Source organism: Mercenaria mercenaria, chromosome 10 (genome assembly GCF_021730395.1).
Source record: "Mercenaria mercenaria strain notata chromosome 10, MADL_Memer_1, whole genome shotgun sequence".
Taxonomy (NCBI): domain Eukaryota; kingdom Metazoa; phylum Mollusca; class Bivalvia; order Venerida; family Veneridae; genus Mercenaria; species Mercenaria mercenaria.
Window position 1 is genome coordinate 73,123,188 of NC_069370.1, and position 20,532 is coordinate 73,143,719.

General features: G+C 33.8%; 1 protein-coding gene across 5 annotated transcripts in view; it reads left to right on the forward strand.

The window, feature by feature from the left end:
* The window catches only part of LOC123561302 (roundabout homolog 2-like), a 99,751-nt gene that overhangs the window by 69,758 nt on the left and 9,461 nt on the right, over positions 1 to 20,532 (forward strand). For 3 of the 5 annotated variants that reach the window (XM_045353572.2, XM_053553357.1, XM_045353574.2), the window contains 3 exons: positions 16,587 to 16,715; positions 17,742 to 17,763; positions 18,517 to 18,704. In XM_045353572.2, the coding sequence (XP_045209507.2) occupies positions 16,587 to 16,715; positions 17,742 to 17,763; positions 18,517 to 18,704 (339 nt within the window). The remainder of the gene's footprint in view (positions 1 to 16,586; positions 16,716 to 17,741; positions 17,764 to 18,516; positions 18,705 to 20,532) is intronic. The other 2 variants (XM_045353577.2, XM_045353575.2) reach the window with 1 other exon arrangement.

Sequence of the window (20,532 nt, forward strand, 5' to 3'; positions counted from 1 at the left end):
AAACTATTGATTAATCATTATTTTCATCAGGTATTGGTTTCACTAGAACAGAATAACCACCATTGATAGAAAAAGCAAAACAAAAGACAATCGGAAGTGTTTTAACATGTGCTGCAAAAAATGCTAGCTTGTGATATGATATCTCATTATTCTGAGGGTAAGGTAGGGGGAAATACTGAAAACTGTAAAAAGTGGGGATTGGGGTTATGAATGACGGTCCAGTTTCATAATATTTTGTTTCTCGTTGGGGACAGAATTTTCTTGCTGTACTAGAAGTTTTAATTGTTACAGTTTGGAACATATGGAAACAGTCAGATCTGTTGCAGAATATTAGCATTGTTTTCCATTATTTTGTCACATATTTCTGTAGTCATTGCTTGCTCATCAGCTTATAAGTAAGGAGACGCCCGAGAGAGAGAGAGAGAGAGAGAGAGAGAGAGAGAGAGAGAGAGAGTGTGACTACCAAATTAGAGGTCGTGAGTTTGTACCTTAAAGGGAGACAAAAGTTCACAGTGACTGATACAAACGTCATAATATCAAAAGGCATTATTTCCATACCTCTTTATTCCTTGTAGGGAAGTTGTCTGTTACTTGCTGCAAACAGTCTATACCAGTCATGACAGGGTAACTGAGCTCCGTTAATATGACAGATCAACTGTTGGAAATGGCTGTGACAGTCAAAACTAGTGGCAAAGCAAGAGATTTGACACACCACAATTCATTTGCTCAGTTTCATGCAAAGAACTTTTGTCTTTGATGGAAGCATGTCCTGCCCTCCACCCCTCTTCCCTAAAATGGTCTGCCCAAGTGTATTTTCAGTCACTAGCAATATCCCAGCCATAAAACAGTTTGTAATAAATCATCAGAAAAATGTTGCTATTCCAAATATTTCTAGACTGTGATCTTGCATTGCTAAAATACATTAATGAGATTTACAGTGTGTGAAACCTTTTCTTCATTTGCATGTCCTTTAGGTTCCTTGGCAGACTGGCTCCTACTAAGTTCTTTGAATTTCTAATTAACTTTGGAATGTTGGGGGAAAGATGATTAATAAATACTGGGTTTTCTCAATATATTTGATTAATTTGTGTCACTTGACTAAATGAAGACTCTCCTTTAAGGAATCAGAATGGTGGCATTCAATTTTCCATTAGCTGATTGTCATCAAAGTTGGATCCAAGGAGAAGCAAATTTTGTCAAAATCAATATTTATTACATTAACAAACAAAACCAAAGAAGACATAGAATTATCAAAATCTTGAATGTCCTGACCAGTTTTTCATGTTTAAAGAACTTACTATTGATTCCATGGTTACAAGTCATATTGATGAACATATAAATTAAAACAAAGCTTTTCGGGAGAAAAAATTATAATATTAAAATGAAATTTACTTGAACTGATGCAAAAAGTCACAGTCATGTGGTTGTGATTAAGAATTTCTTGTACCAGTTTTTCCCATTTCCACAGAATGTCACACAGATCTTATTTCTGATTGATTTGATAGTAGAGTTCTCTAACAAAGAGGTAATCAAATAATTGCTATGAAAAATTAATGAAACAGTGCTGTAATCTTAGTTCAAAATGAGCTTAATCTCAGATAGATCATAGTAAATAGTTATTTTAAAGCTTTCATTGCATGCTAATCTTTTTCATGTACCCCTAATAATTGATAAGCATGTTTCTTCTACAAAAATACATGTAAATGTTCAAGCAAATCAGCTTTTAGTACATAGAGCCCTTTCCTTTTTTCAATAAAGTATTTTTCTGACATTTTTCTTTTGAGCTAGCAAAATTTTTCTTCAAGTATGTCATCATCATCATCATCATCATCATCATCATCATCTTCTTCTTCTTCTTCTTTTAATAAGTTTAAGAAAGCTGCCTGAAAAGATCATTTTAAACATCATCATCATCATGAGCATCATTGTCTGTGTTATCGTCATTGCTTGCTCTGCTGAACTTAAATCGTTTATTCCACGCAGTTAATAGTTAGTCCAGTACAAGACTATTAAAGTTTGCTCCCTGGGCAAGGCAAACTATCTCTGTGATAATGTATGTTGAGTTATTAGTGGAGAACAGGTTAGTACTGGTACAGAACCTAGGATCACTTATGGATGGTGCACCTGTAATGACAATATTGGTATTTCCGTTTTCAGTTATTATCCGTGTGCAATTTTTCATTCTCAAGTTACTATTATGAAACAGTTATGTCCAATGGATACTGTAATGGCAGACAAAGGGAAATGACCAGTAGTTGTTACTTAACTCAAATACATGAAAAATGGCATTAAAACCATACCGAAAAAACTCATATTAAGGAAAATACTTGCACAGACGCAAATAAAGGAAAATACATGCACAAACACAAACTTACAAAGGGAAAGTATGAGAAGAAAACTATAGAATATTTACTTCCACTTGGCATACCAAAGTAATCACACCTCATTAGTGCCTGTTTATACTTTCCTTAGACCTCATTAAATGCCAGTGTGTGCTGGTAATTAATTGCAAACGGGGATGCTGAAATATTGCAGAAAGCAAATATTGAGAACATACTTTCTTTTGTAGTTTACTGAAGCTTGAAGCTACCTATAAATAGCAGTACTTGCTTTAACAAAATTAATATGATAAGTGTGGTCTGTACATGGCATTTTTGTGTTACATTGTGTCCGAAAGGGCGGATGGATCTGGACCGTTATTAAACTTAAACTCTGACTGACTAACAATATGATAAGATTACTGTTTATTTTGATATTGATATATCATGTATTTTTTTTTCAAGTATTGTGTTAATCTGGCACAATAAATTTATTGAAGTGTTTTTTGTAAAACATTCTTTTCTATCAGAAATGCATTATTTTCACTTTTTACTTGAAAAGCATTGTTTTCTCTCATTAAAATCCAATTATGAAAAAGATAGAGGCTAGACTTGCTCCTAGTCTAAGGTATACATTTAGGACTGTGAAAATTTATACAGCAAATCAACACTAAATGGACACCTTGCAAATTTAATGAAAGATTAAATTAAACATAAACTTCTGTTTCATTCAATCTGTAAAAGCTCCTTTCCTGATCATTGTAAGATAGGACATATCTTGGTACTTAAGGAATATTCCTCTTCAAGTTTGATAGGATGATTGCTCTTTAATAAGGCTTATCACAGATATCGGCATTCTTATCTGGTAAATAAGCTTCTTATTGCATTCTTTAGTGCTTTTGGTGATCTGGCTGATTTACAAATCTGACATCTTGTGTCTTTAGCCCCCTGTAGGGAATATTAAGTATTAGTGCAGTTCAGTTTTGTCCATCTTCCGTTTTGACAATTTGTTTTGGAGAAGAGCTGACTTCGTCCATCTTTTCAAGTAACATAGTACACAAAAGAGGCATATAACACAATGAAATTCAGTGTCCTAAGATATAGAGGGAGGCCTGGATCCAGAAAATTTTAACTTGGGTGGGGGGAAGGCAAGTTTAGGGTAAAGGCCTCACCAACAAAGGGCATAGTGCCAAGTAGGAGGAGGGGTGGGGCAAATAGGAGGAAGAACCTCTGGCTCGATGAACCAGGGCAGTTTGACAAGACATATATCAGTGACGAGCTTTGTCCTGGATAGGGTTGAGTGAGATTTCGTACTCAGAAGGTACTGACTATATAATAGTTCAGTATTTTGTTTCATCGTGCAGAGAAAACATTTTATGTTGAAAATGCAAATATGGCAATAGCAATACCTATGGTCATGTACAGATATTTGATATTTAGAAATTGGTTAACTTGAAAGACTTTAGTTGAAGGGGAATCATTAAATACAAAGATTTATCAGAATCTTTTGTTTCCTAAACATATTGTGCAGCATTCAGGTGCATAACACACTTTGTATATATTTAATTATGCCTACTACAGTTCTGACAACTACAATTTATTGGAAGCAAAGCTGAATTAATGTTTTACATAAAAAGCCATCTGGTTATAGTTTGTCTCTCAGCATTTTACATCAAAGAAACACTTCATGAAAATATGTTGCTGCTACTGTACTGGTGCTATTTAGAGTGCTTTTTATACGCCCGTATCTGAAAGAGCGGGGCATATTATGTGAACATCTGTGGCGTGGGCGGTCGGCATCCAAAGAATGTCCGCTCTCTAAGCCGAACAGTTTTTATCCGATCTTCACCAAACCTGCTGACAATGTTTGTGGGCATAATATCTCGACCAAGTTCGATAACCACCCAAATCGCCCCAGGCACTTTTGGATTATGGCCCTTGCATAACTTGAAAAACTGCGAATTCAGCCTTGTCCGCTCTCTAAGTCGAACAGTTTTCATCCGATCTTCACCAAACTTGCTGACAATGTTTGTTGGCATAATATCTCAGCCATGTTTGATAACCACCCAAATTGCCCCAGGCACTCTTGGATTATGGCCCTTGAATTAGGCCAAGTTTGATGACGGGCTTTTTTTGTGACAGTCTGGCACTCTTGTTCAAAATGATGTAGTGGCTGGATATCATATAGTGCAAGCCCTTACAACATACCAGCCTCTCCTTATTTTCAAAAAGTCCTTGAGACTCAAACTTCTTATAAAGAAAGAATCCTGGTTCAAAGGTTTATTTATAAAACTTCAGTTAGGAGACCAGTCTCCAAATGCAACAGTGTGACCATTGGTCAGTTTCTAGTTTGTTTTCGCAAACAGTGAATCAGATGCTGGCCTCAGAATTTATAACCTTGAACCCAGAAGTTTGGCTAAAAAGATTGTCTTCAAAGGAAAGTTCTTATGTTCATTTTGCCTGCTACAATTTAAGGCAGTGAAAGAAAGAACAAAGAGTAGCTAGCTTGTGATTTAGTAGTGTTTAATACATTTTAAATTTGAGTTTGTTCAGATTTCAATGGTAGTTTTTTACAATTTTATAAATTTACATACTCTTTCTTTCCAGACTTGATATTTTGTGGCCTGTATTCATAAAAAATACAACACCTAATGGGAATAATAGCATTGCTGTTCTATTACTCTACCAAACTCAATTGTCAATGTAGCACAAGCTTATACATAAATGGTTGACATCATTATAACCATTTTATCATTTTACTATTGTAAACATTGAAAAATATGTATGTTAAGATACAGGTTAACTTAATGTCGCATATAATCAACCTACAACATGTTGTGATGCATTTTCAAGTACATACCTTACTTATAATATTTTATCATATTACTAAAATCTTAATCTTTGATCTAAATCTGATAGAGTATGCATAATTTACACTATAACTTGCATATTTACACAATTGTGTCAACTTCTGCAGTATTTTTCACACCTCATGAATATTCTATAATGTATTTATCAGCTTTTCATGAAATCAAAGCTATTGAAATACCTTGGACCAATAACAATGTAATCTTATTAGAATTATCAAGTAGTGGGAATTATTTCCCTTTATGAGCCTCTGTAGTTGTAATGGCCCCAGGCTAGTTCTCTGCTTTCACTTCAGTAAATACAATCATTTCAGTTCTACCTGAGTAAACATGTAAACCAGTCAAGGGAAAATATAGTCCATGTAAATTTCATAGTTTGTGATAAAAATAGGACAAGAAAATTGATGGATTTTGTCATGAAACTTAGCATTTTTGGACATTCCTTTGTTTAAAGAGATATTGATTTGGTAAAGCAGTGTTGAGTTAATTAAGAACGGAATTAGTTTTTAGCAGCTACAGTGACTCAGTGTACAATATCTGTCGTGTTATGTATATGCACAACAAATATAACACAACGGTCAAACAGCAATATTAGCTGTATAGACTACTTTTTCGTCCCAGGATTTAGGTTATTTAAATTGAGATTATATCAAGAAATTGAAGTTGTTTGAAAGAGCTGTTTTTTGGGTGAAACAGCCAGAAATGTAAACTTTGTATTAATAAACTATTAAAAGTTGGAGTAATTGTTGAATTTGTAAAAAGTTTGTGTTATTCTGATTGTGGAGTAATTTAGCTGCGTTTGATCAGAAAAAAACAAAACAATGGATATATCCTGATTATACTGTGAAAAAATATAACAAGTCAGGATATTACGTTGGGTTACAGTAGAAACGTGGAAATAGAGAAAATCACCAAAAATGTCGGATAGTAAGTATCATTAAGGTAACACTGGTTGTGTTCCAGGTCAGCGCAGGCGTCGGTAACGATTACATTTGTACGTAACTCAAACACTACACTCATTGTGTCACCCTTGAAACCGTAGCAAAGTTTTAAATACTAAATAGTATATGTAGAAAGAAAGAAACTACTATATGAATACACAAAGCTCAGCTGTAAATGTCAATTTGAAAACTTTAGTTACCCAGTAAAATATTCAGGATTGTCATGATTAGAAATTTTAAAAACTACAGCACTTTTTGTTCAGATATTTATATTGTTTTACAGAAGTATTTACGATTCTGTTTGCTTAAACCTCAGAATGGTTCTTCGGTCCGGCAGACCCTCCTGTTAGAACACAACACTAGATACCAGTTTACAGGTTGCATGTTTGATCCTTTGAAGCAGTATGACAGAAAGTTGATTGTCCACTGGTGGAGTCACCTATAGATAATACATTCCAGAATTGAGCAAAATTTACCCAGTTTGAGTGTGCTTAAAATTTTGCTGTGAGTCTGAAATTATTAGTTAAACCGTTGTTGTGTCTAAATTGTAGAGAACATGTTGGTTCTGGTAAGGAAACCTGGACGCTGAGTTGGTTATTAATTGCTACAACATTTATTACACATCCTTGGTTGGGTGTGAGAAGTTTAGTAGACAAGATCTTAGATGACTTGAAAAGCAGAGGAACTTGCAGCTTGTAGGACTACATAAAAGAATGTAAAAGAACTTAGTCTTGGATATATCTCTTGCCCTATTTAGTTATGCCCAGGTAACTGTCACAAGATAAACTAAAGATAGGTCTCCTTGATTAAAATTCTCTTAAAGTCTGCAGGATTCTTTGTTTCTAAGCATGTCAAAGGACATGTTTTTAGCCCATAGCAAAAGATAACAGTTTGGAATTTTATCATGATTTCAAGTAGAGAGAAGAGCTCATAACTCAACATATAGCATATACAGCAAGTTGTTTCTCATTTAGGACATGAAAAGCATTAAAAGTTCTCCAGTTTATTGTAAAAACATTGTTTTCAAATTTTCTACATTTGTGGTTCAAGATGCTTTCAAGTCCTTCATCTTTTATATACAGTCTTCAAATGATCTGCAGTCACTAGAGTACCCTTTTCTACATTATTAATATGCTTGTCAACATCTGTTAACTGTTTTGTAACCTTACCAGTTGGTTCTGCTGCTCTTAGAATTAATTAGTTTGATAACTAGAGACTTCTTGAGTTCTGACTTTAACATTCTAAGCCGCTTCCAACAGTTTCCGTAAAATCTCTCAAACTTCCATTGTTTTAAACCTTTTCTTTGTTGTGGCAATATGCTTAAAAACAGAATTTGTGGTGCACAGTCTCTAGAGTTCGCCATTGGTCAAATTTCAAGATTGAGACCAGAAACAATGAATCAAATGCTGTAGTTGTCAGATTGGTCTCCAAAGTCAGTCTGTGTACAAGCTGATTCTGTAATTGTAGGAGATAACAAATATTGATTTCTTGGGTTTTCTATTGTTATAATTTCATTCTGAATCTGATAATAATGATTTCTAACATAACTATTCAGTTCTGTGTAGGTTTATCAGATATAGGAATCTATGGTAAAATGCTGTGTCATGATCATAGAAGTAAAGAATCAAAGATGTATCTTCAGTCATAGCATCTATTCTAAAAGTTATATACAAGGTAAAGTTTCTTGTATAACATGGTAGTCAGTGAAAGTCCCCACCTGGAATGGATGGAACAACTTATTTTCAGCTGAGCCCACAGCAGGTGTCATATTTACCTCCCCAGCATCCAGTCTAGGCCGATACTGCTGGAAACAGTACCAATTTAAGTAAATCTTCCAGCACTGAACACTAGTCGGGATATCAGCTGCGACAGGGAATCGAACCCGGACCGCTGGCATTGTAGTCCAACCTGCTAACCACTGCGCCACTGACTCCCTCCTCTGTCTCCGTAATGATTACAGTAATTGTAATCCAATCAGAAAAGTAATAATTACATATAATTGCTTGAAAATATGTAATAATTACCGTACGTTATGATTTCCCTTGGCCTGTCTTTATCCGGATCTGTTGGGGCAATATTATACAGTAAATTTATCCCAACAAAATGATAAGTGATCTTTTTGCAGTAATGCTAATGTACTTTTTTGGTATTTAATTGGAAATACAATACTTTTAAACATCTTTGGGTATAAAAAGTATAGAAATTACTATAGCAACAGATGATTCCCATCTAAACTTCCTCACATTGTGACATCTTTATTGCCTAATGTCACAATATCTGCTAGTATTTCCTCATCAGAATACCCAAAATCACATAAACCGCCCATAAATCGAAATTGAGAGTATCCAACAACAATGTTGTCGTTTGAATAGGAAATAAGGACTCAGACAAGGTTAACTTAACTGACAGATCAGCTTTCTTACTTACATGAATTGAGGCTTTGTTCTTTTTTTGGATGTGAAGGTCGTTAACAGAATGTACAAAACAATGCCAAAAATGTAGGGATGGAGAATGGTCAGTGATAATTTATCCTCTGTGTTGGCTAAATCATGATCAACTGCTGCCATTTTGACTTAGCTGCTTTCTTGACCATTGTCTCTTCTGTTCAAGTCATTTGCACTCCTTTGGATATTTTCACTTGCTTTGTTAAATATTTGGGTTTTTCATTTTATAGCTAAAAAAATCTGTTTGTTGACCTTGTTGTAAGATCTATTTATTGACATAGTCACCTTTGCTTTTATGCAAATGTATTGTAAACTTGTAACATGATGGCCACGGGGGACACGAAAAGGTTGTCTATCAAAGATCCACAAGGCATGCATTTTTTTATGCCGGTTGACCAAACATGGTTGAATTTAGACTGTAAGATCAGATAAACATTTAATTTGATCAAATGTATGTTAAAGGGTGTCTGTGTTTGTGCAATATGACAATGAAACGTGTCACTTTGTTTAAAAGTGAATTGAAATGTTGAAGTAAGATTTAAACTAAGTATAAATGAGTATAGTACTGGTCAGGTCTTTTTTATTGCCCTGTTATATTCTAAGTTTGGCTTTAATTCTTTTTATCTTTGCTTTATTTCTTCAAGCTTTCAGATAAATTTAATTTTTCAGTCCAGCAAACATTCGTGAATATAAACACATATAGGAAATTGAAGTAATGTGGCTTTAAAAATTGCACCAACTTTTTATTAGCTTTTATGTATTTTTCAATGTTACCTTTTCATGATATATTAAACTTTTGTATGTTAGAAGAGCAAGTTTCATTGATTACATCGGGGTGGTTTTCCTGAAAAGGTTTCTGTTTATTGGTACAAGTGATTAAAATGTAGTAGGGAAGGAAATAGTGGTTTTAACTTGGGATATAAAAGTACTTGTTAAAAAGAACTTCATTTCCAATCTAAAATGTATATTTGTCTTTTTAAATATGTAGTATCGATTATAGCGTATCTCAAGAGGGGATTGTAAAGTCGTGTAAAGACAATCTGACCTAAAAATTGATGAGTCACTGATTGGTTTTGGCGGAATTGTTAAAACATTTTTTGATTATGATCTGTGTTGACTGAAAAGTATTCTGATTTAATGTAAATGGTTCCCTGTTGTTTGCACTGTCACAAACAGAAATGCTTTATAACTTCCCTATTTTAATAAATTTTAGCCTTCAGTCTTGAATTAGAGATAGTACCTAAGTTTTTCAAATCATAGGTTTGAAGTTAAAAAGCTTTGAAATGAAGACAAATGTCCATATATTTCTCAAAAACAGAAATATAGACAATATTTTAACTAGAAGTGCGGAGTAATGAGCATTTGATATTTTCATGTTAACGAAAATTTTGTGATCAAGGAAATGTAACTCTTCTTGAACATGGAGAGCATAAACAGCAAAGGGACATAATATAGTCAATATTTTCTAACTGGGTGCATTTGATTTAACATTCAACTTTGATCTGGATTGCTAAATACTGATCCATGATACTGTGTGCTAAAAATTTAGAACATCTGGAACAGTCTATTAACAGCAAAACTATGCTTTAGCAGAATCTAAATAGTTAAGCTATAACTGGGACTCGAACCCAGGACCTCTCACATCTAAGGCAGACACTCTACCACTTCCCTATAACAGCAGTAGCTAATAGCTATGCAGTTTAATTGCTGGATTACATTGCGTGAACTGGAACAATAATCGGTGAACTCCGGATTATCGGCGTATTCGCTTTGTTACCTAACAGCAATTTGTGTGTAAAGAAAAAATATAATCTAATGCTGCCAACGTCATAATCGGTGAAATCTGCCCAAATTTCTCTGACGTGTTGTTCAGAGTATGAACTTACTAACTGGTAGTACCAGTGAAATATTACTTACACTGAATCTTTTATATTTGCCCTTATTGTAGCCGTCGAACCGCAAAGACGGTGAGTTATGTCCAAATATAAGTAATTATTTTACCAGTTTTGAGAGGATTTCAATGGATGGGAAATTACAGTTACAAACTAAATACCTTTCTGCAACACATGGATTCATTAGCATTCACTGTCAATCAGTATTATGACTAAGATCGACTGTCATTCATTCATTTCAAAGTTTCATAGACAGAGTCCGTTGTTTACATTTTTATCGTAACCGGTGCACTTGTAAAAATCACTTTAGTTTGAAAAATCAAAGTATGCGAAGAGCTATGGTACGGTTTCTACTTGAATATCATTTTTACTTTGTAACTTGGCGGTAGACTGCATTGTCCATTTTGACATAGGATCCCATGGTAATCATTGTAGAATGGTCATTTGACCTCTTTGAACCTGACAATAGTTATCTTATCACCAGGAATACATAGGATTTCACTTTCCCTATCTCCTGTTCATTTCAGAATTCCTTGGTCACCTAACTGCTATATCAATTTTAATAGTTATGTCAAGTGTAGCATTACTTCAAGTACTTTGATGCATAAAGGGAGACTATTACAGAGGTTCAGCAAGGGATCAGAAATAATGTCTTTAGGATAAGTAATTAAGAAATTAAGGCGGCTTTCAAAGATAGAGCCACAAATGGCTTAAATTTCCTAATATATTAAATTTCCTAATATATTCTATTCCGTGTTGTCGCTGATCGAGAAATAATATTGCAAATTCTAGCATGTGATTTAAATAAAATAATGGCGTAATTACATTTTTAGAGGAAAATTGTCCAATCTTTCTCCTACTTTGCTGGGTTTATTGGGTAATAAATCTTCATTATCTATCCAAGGACAAAATATGTCTTTTGAGAACCATTTTAAGAAGAGTAAATCATTTTATACATAGTAATTGAAACCATTTTGGTACATTAATCGAAATACATTCAGGAAAATATTGTTCTCTGTTTTTGCATTATTATACTCGAATGAATATTTGAGCACTTTTGAACAGAGAAAGTTTGATTGTAATTAAACTTAATAGACTTAAAGTTGTTTGATTATAAAGTTTTCCAGAACATTGTTAAAGGATTTAAAGCAAAAGCTTTCTCATGTTCCCTATTTAGTAATTGCAAACAAAATGTTTTTACAAAACAAAAAAGTTATATTCGACTTGGTTTTAATGCCATTTTGTGTAAAAGATGAGCATACTTGTATCATTATATCATGGTTATAATACACTTTGATGATTTATACATAGCGTTACATATCGCAATAAACCGTTTTATGTGTTGTCAAGATTGGTTCGTGTTTGTTGAAGTGTGTAACCCCATTTATATCAGTGCAAAATTACTGATCAATCGATCTTATCCTTCTGTCATCAATGTCTCTTCTTTTTAGCTCATCTGATTTTTTGAAAAAAAATGATGAGTTATTGTCATCACTTGAGCGGTTGTCGGCGTCGGCGTCGGCGTCTGCGTCGGCGTTGCCTGGTTAAGTTTTATGTTTAGGTCAGCTTTTCTCCTAAACTATCAAAGCTATTGCTTTGAAACTTGGAATACTTGTTCACCATCATAAGCTGACCCTGTATAGCAAGAAACATAACTCCATCTTGCTTTTTGCAAGATTTATGGCCCCTTTTGTACTTAGAAAATATCAGATTTCTTGGTTAAGTTTTATGTTTAGGTCAACTTTTCTCCTAAACTATCAAAGCTATTGCTTTGAAACTTGGAATACTTGTTCACCATCATAAGCAGACCCTGTACATCAAGAAACATAACTCCATCTTGCTTTTTGCAAGATTTATTGCCCCTTTTGGACTTAGAAAATCAGTTTTCTTGGTTAAGTTTTATGTTTAGGTCAGCTTTTATCCTAAACTATCAAAGCTATAATCACTTTCCCTATCTCCTGTTCATTTCAGAATTCCTTGGTCACCTAACTGCTATATCAATTTTAATAGTTATGTCAAGTGTAGCATTACTTCAAGTACTTTGATGCATAAAGGGAGACTATTACAGAGGTTCAGCAAGGGATCAGAAATAATGTCTTTAGGATAAGTAATTAAGAAATTAAGGTGGCTTTCAAAGATAGAGCCACAAATGGCTTAAATTTCCTAATATATTAAATTTCCTAATATATTCTATTCCGTGTTGTCGCTGATCGAGAAATAATATTGCAAATTCTAGCATGTGATTTAAATAAAATAATGGCGTAATTACATTTTTAGAGGAAAATTGTCCAATCTTTCTCCTACTTTGCTGGGTTTATTGGGTAATAAATCTTCATTATCTATCCAAGGACAAAATATGTCTTTTGAGAACCATTTTAAGAAGAGTAAATCATTTTATACATAGTAATTGAAACCATTTTGGTACATTAATCGAAATACATTCAGGAAAATATTGTTCTCTGTTTTTGCATTATTATACTCGAATGAATATTTGAGCACTTTTGAACAGAGAAAGTTTGATTGTAATTAAACTTAATAGACTTAAAGTTGTTTGATTATAAAGTTTTCCAGAACATTGTTAAAGGATTTAAAGCAAAAGCTTTCTCATGTTCCCTATTTAGTAATTGCAAACAAAATGTTTTTACAAAACAAAAAAGTTATATTCGACTTGGTTTTAATGCCATTTTGTGTAAAAGATGAGCATACTTGTATCATTATATCATGGTTATAATACACTTTGATGATTTATACATAGCGTTACATATCGCAATAAACCGTTTTATGTGTTGTCAAGATTGGTTCGTGTTTGTTGAAGTGTGTAACCCCATTTATATCAGTGCAAAATTACTGATCAATCGATCTTATCCTTCTGTCATCAATGTCTCTTCTTTTTAGCTCATCTGATTTTTTGAAAAAAAATGATGAGTTATTGTCATCACTTGAGCGGTTGTCGGCGTCGGCGTCGGCGTCTGCGTCGGCGTTGCCTGGTTAAGTTTTATGTTTAGGTCAGCTTTTCTCCTAAACTATCAAAGCTATTGCTTTGAAACTTGGAATACTTGTTCACCATCATAAGCTGACCCTGTATAGCAAGAAACATAACTCCATCTTGCTTTTTGCAAGATTTATGGCCCCTTTTGTACTTAGAAAATATCAGATTTCTTGGTTAAGTTTTATGTTTAGGTCAACTTTTCTCCTAAACTATCAAAGCTATTGCTTTGAAACTTGGAATACTTGTTCACCATCATAAGCAGACCCTGTACATCAAGAAACATAACTCCATCTTGCTTTTTGCAAGATTTATTGCCCCTTTTGGACTTAGAAAATCAGTTTTCTTGGTTAAGTTTTATGTTTAGGTCAGCTTTTATCCTAAACTATCAAAGCTATTGCTTTAAAACTTGCAACACTGTTCACCATCATAAGTTGACCCTGTATAGCAAGAAACATAACTCCGTCCTGCTTTTTGCAAGATTTATGGCCCCTTTTGGACTTGGAAAATATCAGATTTCTTGGTTAAGTTTTATGTTTAGGTCAACTTTTTCTCTTAAACTATCAAAGCTATTGCTTTGAAACTTGCAACACTTGTTCACCATCATAAGCTGACCCTGTACAGCAAGCAACATAACTCCATCCTGCTTTTTGCAATAATTATTGCCCCTTTTGGACTTAGAAAATCATTTTCTTGGTTGAGTATTATGTTTAAGTCAACTTTTCTCATAAACTATCAAAGCTATTGCTTTGAAACTTGCAACAGTTTTTCACCATCATAAGTGGACACTGTACATCAAGAAACATAACTCTATCCTGCTTTTTGCAAGAATGATGGCCCTTTTTAGACTTAGAAAACCATGGGTAGGACAATATTTCTATTACACAAAAAAATCAGATGAGCGTCAGCACCCGCAAGGCGGTGCTCTTGTTTAAATCAGGGAGGGATTTTCATTCATATTACTTTGTATAACATTATATTTTGTGACAAATACATTGATTTGTCAAACCGCAATTTTTAGCTTGGACAGTCAGGAAAGAATCTTCATGGTTTTGTAACTCTCTTGATTATGTAGATGTATAAAGACAGTATATTAATGAAAACAGTGGTCATTATGATGAGGTGCTGGCTAACTTACCCAGACAATGCAGAATAGAACCCTGTTTTGGTAAACACCACAACTCTTTATGTAACCAGTCCAGAAACCAGAGTATTTTAAAAGAGCTCTAAACAGTAAATACTGTGCCATAGTATAAAACAGCAAGATGCAGAACAAAGAAATAAACTCTCAGTTACTAATTGTTTCCTCATAGATAAAAACTTTCCCGCATTTCACAGTTTTCACTGGGAGAAATGAGGCATTTAATGTTACACATGTTACTGTGATTCTTTTAACATGGTTTTTACAAGTTTGACATGTGGTCGGGTGTGACAGGAACAAGGAAGCTCCTTAGTTGCCATGGAAACAAGTCATTTAATTAAAAGCAGATTTGGTTTTCAAGAAAATTCCAGAACTACTCTGCAGAGAAAAACTTGAACTGTAATTAGTTTATAGATTGTTTCTCGACTTGGAGCATTGGTTGACTATTACTGGCTGTGCAGTTGTTCAAGTGGGACTGGTTTCTTACTTTGCCGAGAGCACTTTTTGAATGTTTTAATTTGCATAGTGTCTTATATGCACTGTGCTTATTGTTCCTTAGTACTTTTAATTCTGTTTTTAATAGATAAAGCATCCATCGAAGTAGAGAATGTACCATAATACACGATTAGAACACCCCTGCTTTCAATCTTACATATAAATTTGCACAGTCAGAGCCATAAAGGGAGGTAATGAAAAACAATGGGTGCACTTACCCCAGAATGATAAACTGGAAAACTGATATATGTTACATGAAATGCAGCAGCCACATTATAAACCAAACCAATTATGATAATCATGTAAGATATGCTTAAACCTTACCAAAAACTTAAAGGTCCATTACTAAGGGAAAGTGAGTTGGCAATTTTTTTCATAGCCAGTGCATAGACTTCTGCAAGACACTAAATAATGAAGATTGGCAGGTCAAAATTTACAGAAGGTCTTTGGAACTCAAAGAAATGTATGTGTATTATGTTGAAATTTCAATGAATCGACAGAATGACCTCCCAGGTCTTTTTAACTTTCTTCATACTTCATAGAAAAATAATTGTACACATACTGCGATTTATTTCGAATTTCTACATTCCAACTTTCATTTTCCAATAAAATGAAATAGTTTCTGTGCTTTTTAAAAGAAATTAAAATGTTCACTTTCCTTAGTATTGGACCTTTAAAGGTTGAGTAAAACTCATTTTCAGTCTCAAAAATCTTCAAATACTGGAGTCTTGATCAGTCATATGTTGGATAAGGGTGTATAGTCACAACTTGTAGTAAATTATCCCTTCATGTTTAACTTGGTTTGCTTTAGACATTTTTGTAATGATGTCCTGTTGGTCATTAGAGAAGATTGATGGTAGTGTAAGACAGACTGACAGTTATATTTTCATTGAATCAGACCTGGACATGACTTATGATTGCCCTGACACCTACATGTCTCACTTATACTCTCATGTGTCACTGCTAGGATGAAACTGACTGCAAAAATCATGTTGTGCACTAAGAACAGCAAGGTTGTAATACAGTTGAGTCTTCTCTAGCAGCCACCTGTATTAAACAGTCATTTACCTAAGGCAGTCAGTGAGCAAACTCCCCAGATTGACTCTGTGTTCTGATTCCAACCTGCGTGAAGCAGCTAGGTTGTGTTGCTCACAGTGATGGCAGCTTGAGTCAGGTTTGACTGTATATAGATGTTTCTTGTCCTCATTATGTTATATAGTCAGCACTTCTTTTTCCTTGTGAATGCAGCTTATTGCACATGATTGTGTAGATGAACTCTTACATCAAAATCTTATATTGAAAGTTGATCAAATAAGAGATGTTAAAAAGACTTTCCTGTCTAAGTATTTTAAATATAATTATTAAACACTTATCGTTAGAAGACATGGATCATTTTAGGCTCTGGCAACTAACAACCCATAGCTACATGTTACTTTTCTGTATAATGCAAAATGATTTTCTATAATTTTTATAACAAATGTGTGATCTTGGTATATTTTCAGACGAACCAAACACACCGGACCTGACGGAGACACAGGTGATCATTATAGGATGTGTATGTGCTACAATACTTATAGTTCTACTTATAATTCTAGTCTGCATCATCTGGCGGCGGAGGCAGAAAAACAAAAGTATGTATGACTTACTCTTCTGCGAGTCTTCCTTATGAGGCTGATGTATCATACATTGTATCAGGACAGTTGTCCAGTTAACTATACTGCATTTTTACTGTGGAATCATTTAATTTCATAGGCATGAAGTTTTGGATTTTAGAAAGAGCAGTAATTTCACAATGGATATCTTTCTTAAAACTCAATTTATTAATTGGAATTAATTGGAATTTAACCTTTATCATGCTGGACACGATTGATTCTGTCTTTGCGACCAGTGTAGATCATGATCAGAGTCACATCTGTGCAGTCTGATCAAGATATGCACTGTTTTCCGTTCAGTCAGTATCTTTTTTGTAAGCACCCCTTTTAACAGTTAATGGTACTGTCCAGTTTGAAAGATGGACAAGTTCATTATAGAAATTCAACAAAGGGTTCTGAGGATTATTGCAACCACATAATGCAGGAAAATTAGTCTAACAAATAGTAACTATCTTGCAGTACATGGCATTCTTTTATCCTTAACTTCCCAGTATGAATCAAATCCTAGGTGGAGTTGAAAGAATCCTGTTTCCTAGCCTATGTCTGCAGAACATGTTTAATACCTATAAAGCCAGTTTCTAGCAGGGATTGAGCCAGATGGAAACTGAAAGATCATAGTTAATGTTATATTAATGAAGGGAAGAAATGTCAAAACTGAGTTTTATGTTTGCAAGAAACAAATGCAGAAAATACGAGCTTTGATAATGAATTGAACAGAGTACTTGAAACATACAAACCTACAGACAGGTCTTACAAATGAATTTTCTTGAATATTCTGGAAAATTGAATGATTCTCACATTTTTCACATTAGCTTTGAACCAGTACAAATATAAGCAAGGGATTATGGAGATCATGGTAAAATTTGGCTCCCTTAGGGGTTTGCTTGGACTGCTGGGTTTGGGGTTTGATTGTCTGTCACTGAACCGCTATACCTTCCTTAAATCAGAATTGTGATAGAATATGTTGAAAATGTATTTATGAACATTTTGTTTTCTTCATTTCAGATTATACAAATGATCCCCACAGGTGAGTGTGTTTAGATGCATTATGGTAAAATATCAAATATCACATTGTCATGGTAAATCAGAATATCAGAGCTTGTCATCTATGAAGGATATTGATTTCTGGAGCCAGGGTTTAGTTTTCACAATTTCCCATGATCTGTTTACCTGCAAATGGTTATTAGGAAATGTAATAAATTAGTGGAGAAAAAAATGTGATATTGCTGTGTATCTGTACATCTGTTTAAGTTGGATTGATTAATACAACTGTAGGTACACTATTGTTTACATAACTTGAATTTTAAAAGAACTGTTTTTATTCAGACAAGTGATACTTTAATAACAGATGGCGTACCTGATGCCACACCCATTAATTCTACTGGAATCAGTTTGTTGTGACATACTGCCAGTCTGGTTATCTCTTGTAGCAAACTTTCAGACAATGTGAAAAAATGATTTCCAACATTAAATTGTGTTTTATTTCAAATTCAAAATCTCTGGAACTTTACTGCTACTTGGCATTAGTTACTAGTGCATACAGCTCTGTATGATCTTATGGGGAAGAATACCCTCATCTTATCACGCTTTTTAATCTGCATCTTTGAAAAACCTTAGAAGCCATATGATAAGACATGATCATAACTGTATGTGGGTGGGGTATTAAACTTACTGCTTAGTTCCTCTCCACAAAACCACAAGTCTTCGTATCAACTGTTATGTTGTCATTTCTTATACAGTTTCTCTGATTTTCTTGAACTGATTTTGTGTTGTGTTACAGCCCTCGGACAGTGCAACAAGGTAACGGTGCTTTGCCCAGCCAGAAACCTCGAACTTACGACAACCAAGGTATGACAACGCTAGGAGTTACAACGCATGGTAGTCATAGTAACCAGGGAACATTAACACGTTCTAACAACACATCAAACTATACTAACAATGCTAGTTTAGCTACAAGTAATATATCATGTAAGTTTGTTCATTTTGCTCATATAATGCCACACTGTTGTATGCAGTGATCTCCCCTGATGTGAAAATCACCTGGAAATACCCTATTCCCTGCTGCCTTTTTTAGCCCTTTATGGTATGTACTTCATACATAATGGTGATGCCATATAAGTCTGAGTATTGATTGGAAGATGTTTCTTGTGATCATATATTACTCTGTGGTGAGTTTTTGAATGCTGCAAATATGTGCTGAAGCTATCTAGTGGGCTGAAAGATAGATGTTGCACATGGTTTTCCTGTGCTTAAAAGTTTAACACGAAAAACAAATTTTGCTCTATATGGCATCCCATTATGTAAAATTATGCCTGTAGTTCAGTTGATATTATTTAGCGCTGCATTTGTCTGCTTCCTATAAAGCTACATGTACTGTGACAGGACACAAAATGTTCAAGCACAATTTTTCAGAAAGCTGAAATGGGGAGAAAAAGTGTTACAAACAACTAGAATAAGTGCAAGTTGGGTCAGTTGAAAAGAAATAAGTAGGAGTCAGGTCAAATTAAAAGAAGTATTCACACACGACTCTTACAGTTTTTCATTAATGATATATATCCTTCATGGATAAGGACAAAAATTAATGAAAACAGCTTGGCTTCAGTGTAAGAATGATTTCTAGCCTATGAACGACATTACAAAATAGGAAATTTGGTGTCTTTGTCACACAATGGAATATTGTTTGAACATTTCGTATCTGTTCCTTGCGTTTCCAGATTTTCTCAGTTTCCTTTGGTTTAGTATGCAAATGAATGTGACTGTCTTTCAAAACATTTACTTCAGGAAACATTTATGTGTGCTTTAAATTGAATGTTTTCCTAGTTTTTAGTCGGTCACTTAAAATTCATCTATTATCATTATGCATAACTAGATCATGACCTTGCTTGCATTAGCCCATTTGTAAACACCTGCTCTATTAAAATTTCGTTAACAATTTTAAATATTACCTATATAGTTCATGAAAAAAATATTAATTATAATAAATTTACATATTAATGAAAACATTGAATATAGGTGAAAAGTTTGTTTGCTGTTTTGAAAATGCACAACATTAATGTGAAGGTAGTTATACTTAAAAAATTAAATATATATATTATAAATACATTGCTTTTAATGACTGCATGTAGCAACTCCCGCTTTTGACCTGAAATTCCTGCTTGGTGGCTGCATGCATTGTATTAGTGTAAGAATTATTCAGCTAGTATAAAGCTTGCATTTTCTAAGGCTTACCGTAATTACAAAATTTGCATTAAAAGCATAATTGCTAGCTCCAAACATGCATTCTATATACATGTAATATTATTCAGTTGCAGTATAAATACTAGAAGCAAATTATTGAGTGTATATTATAACCAACGTAAAAATGCTTTCCGAATTAAAACTAGATTAGATTATACATAATCTTATCTCTTTAAACTTTAAAATAAGTAGTTTACAGTCAGAAGGAAATACCATATCACAGAATATAATGAAAAAAAAATGTTGAATATAGCAAAGTTAAGTAAAGGTTTTCATGTATATACACCTGAAGTTGCATTAACTTAAGTGTCCTTATTTTTAGAACTGACAGAATCAGTAAAGTAATACAATTATTTAGTAATTGATTTATGTAAATAATTGTTTTAGAATATCAGCCATTTGTCAGTCAAAAAGGGATTATAGGTTGAAGACATTTCTATACTGTGAAATTAATGTACTTGTTTTGAAATATATTTCAGTCTGTCAAACCATAGTCTGCTTGCTAACATAACCTTTTTAGTTTATTTTAATGCAGAAGCTTTCTATTCTTTATCTTGAA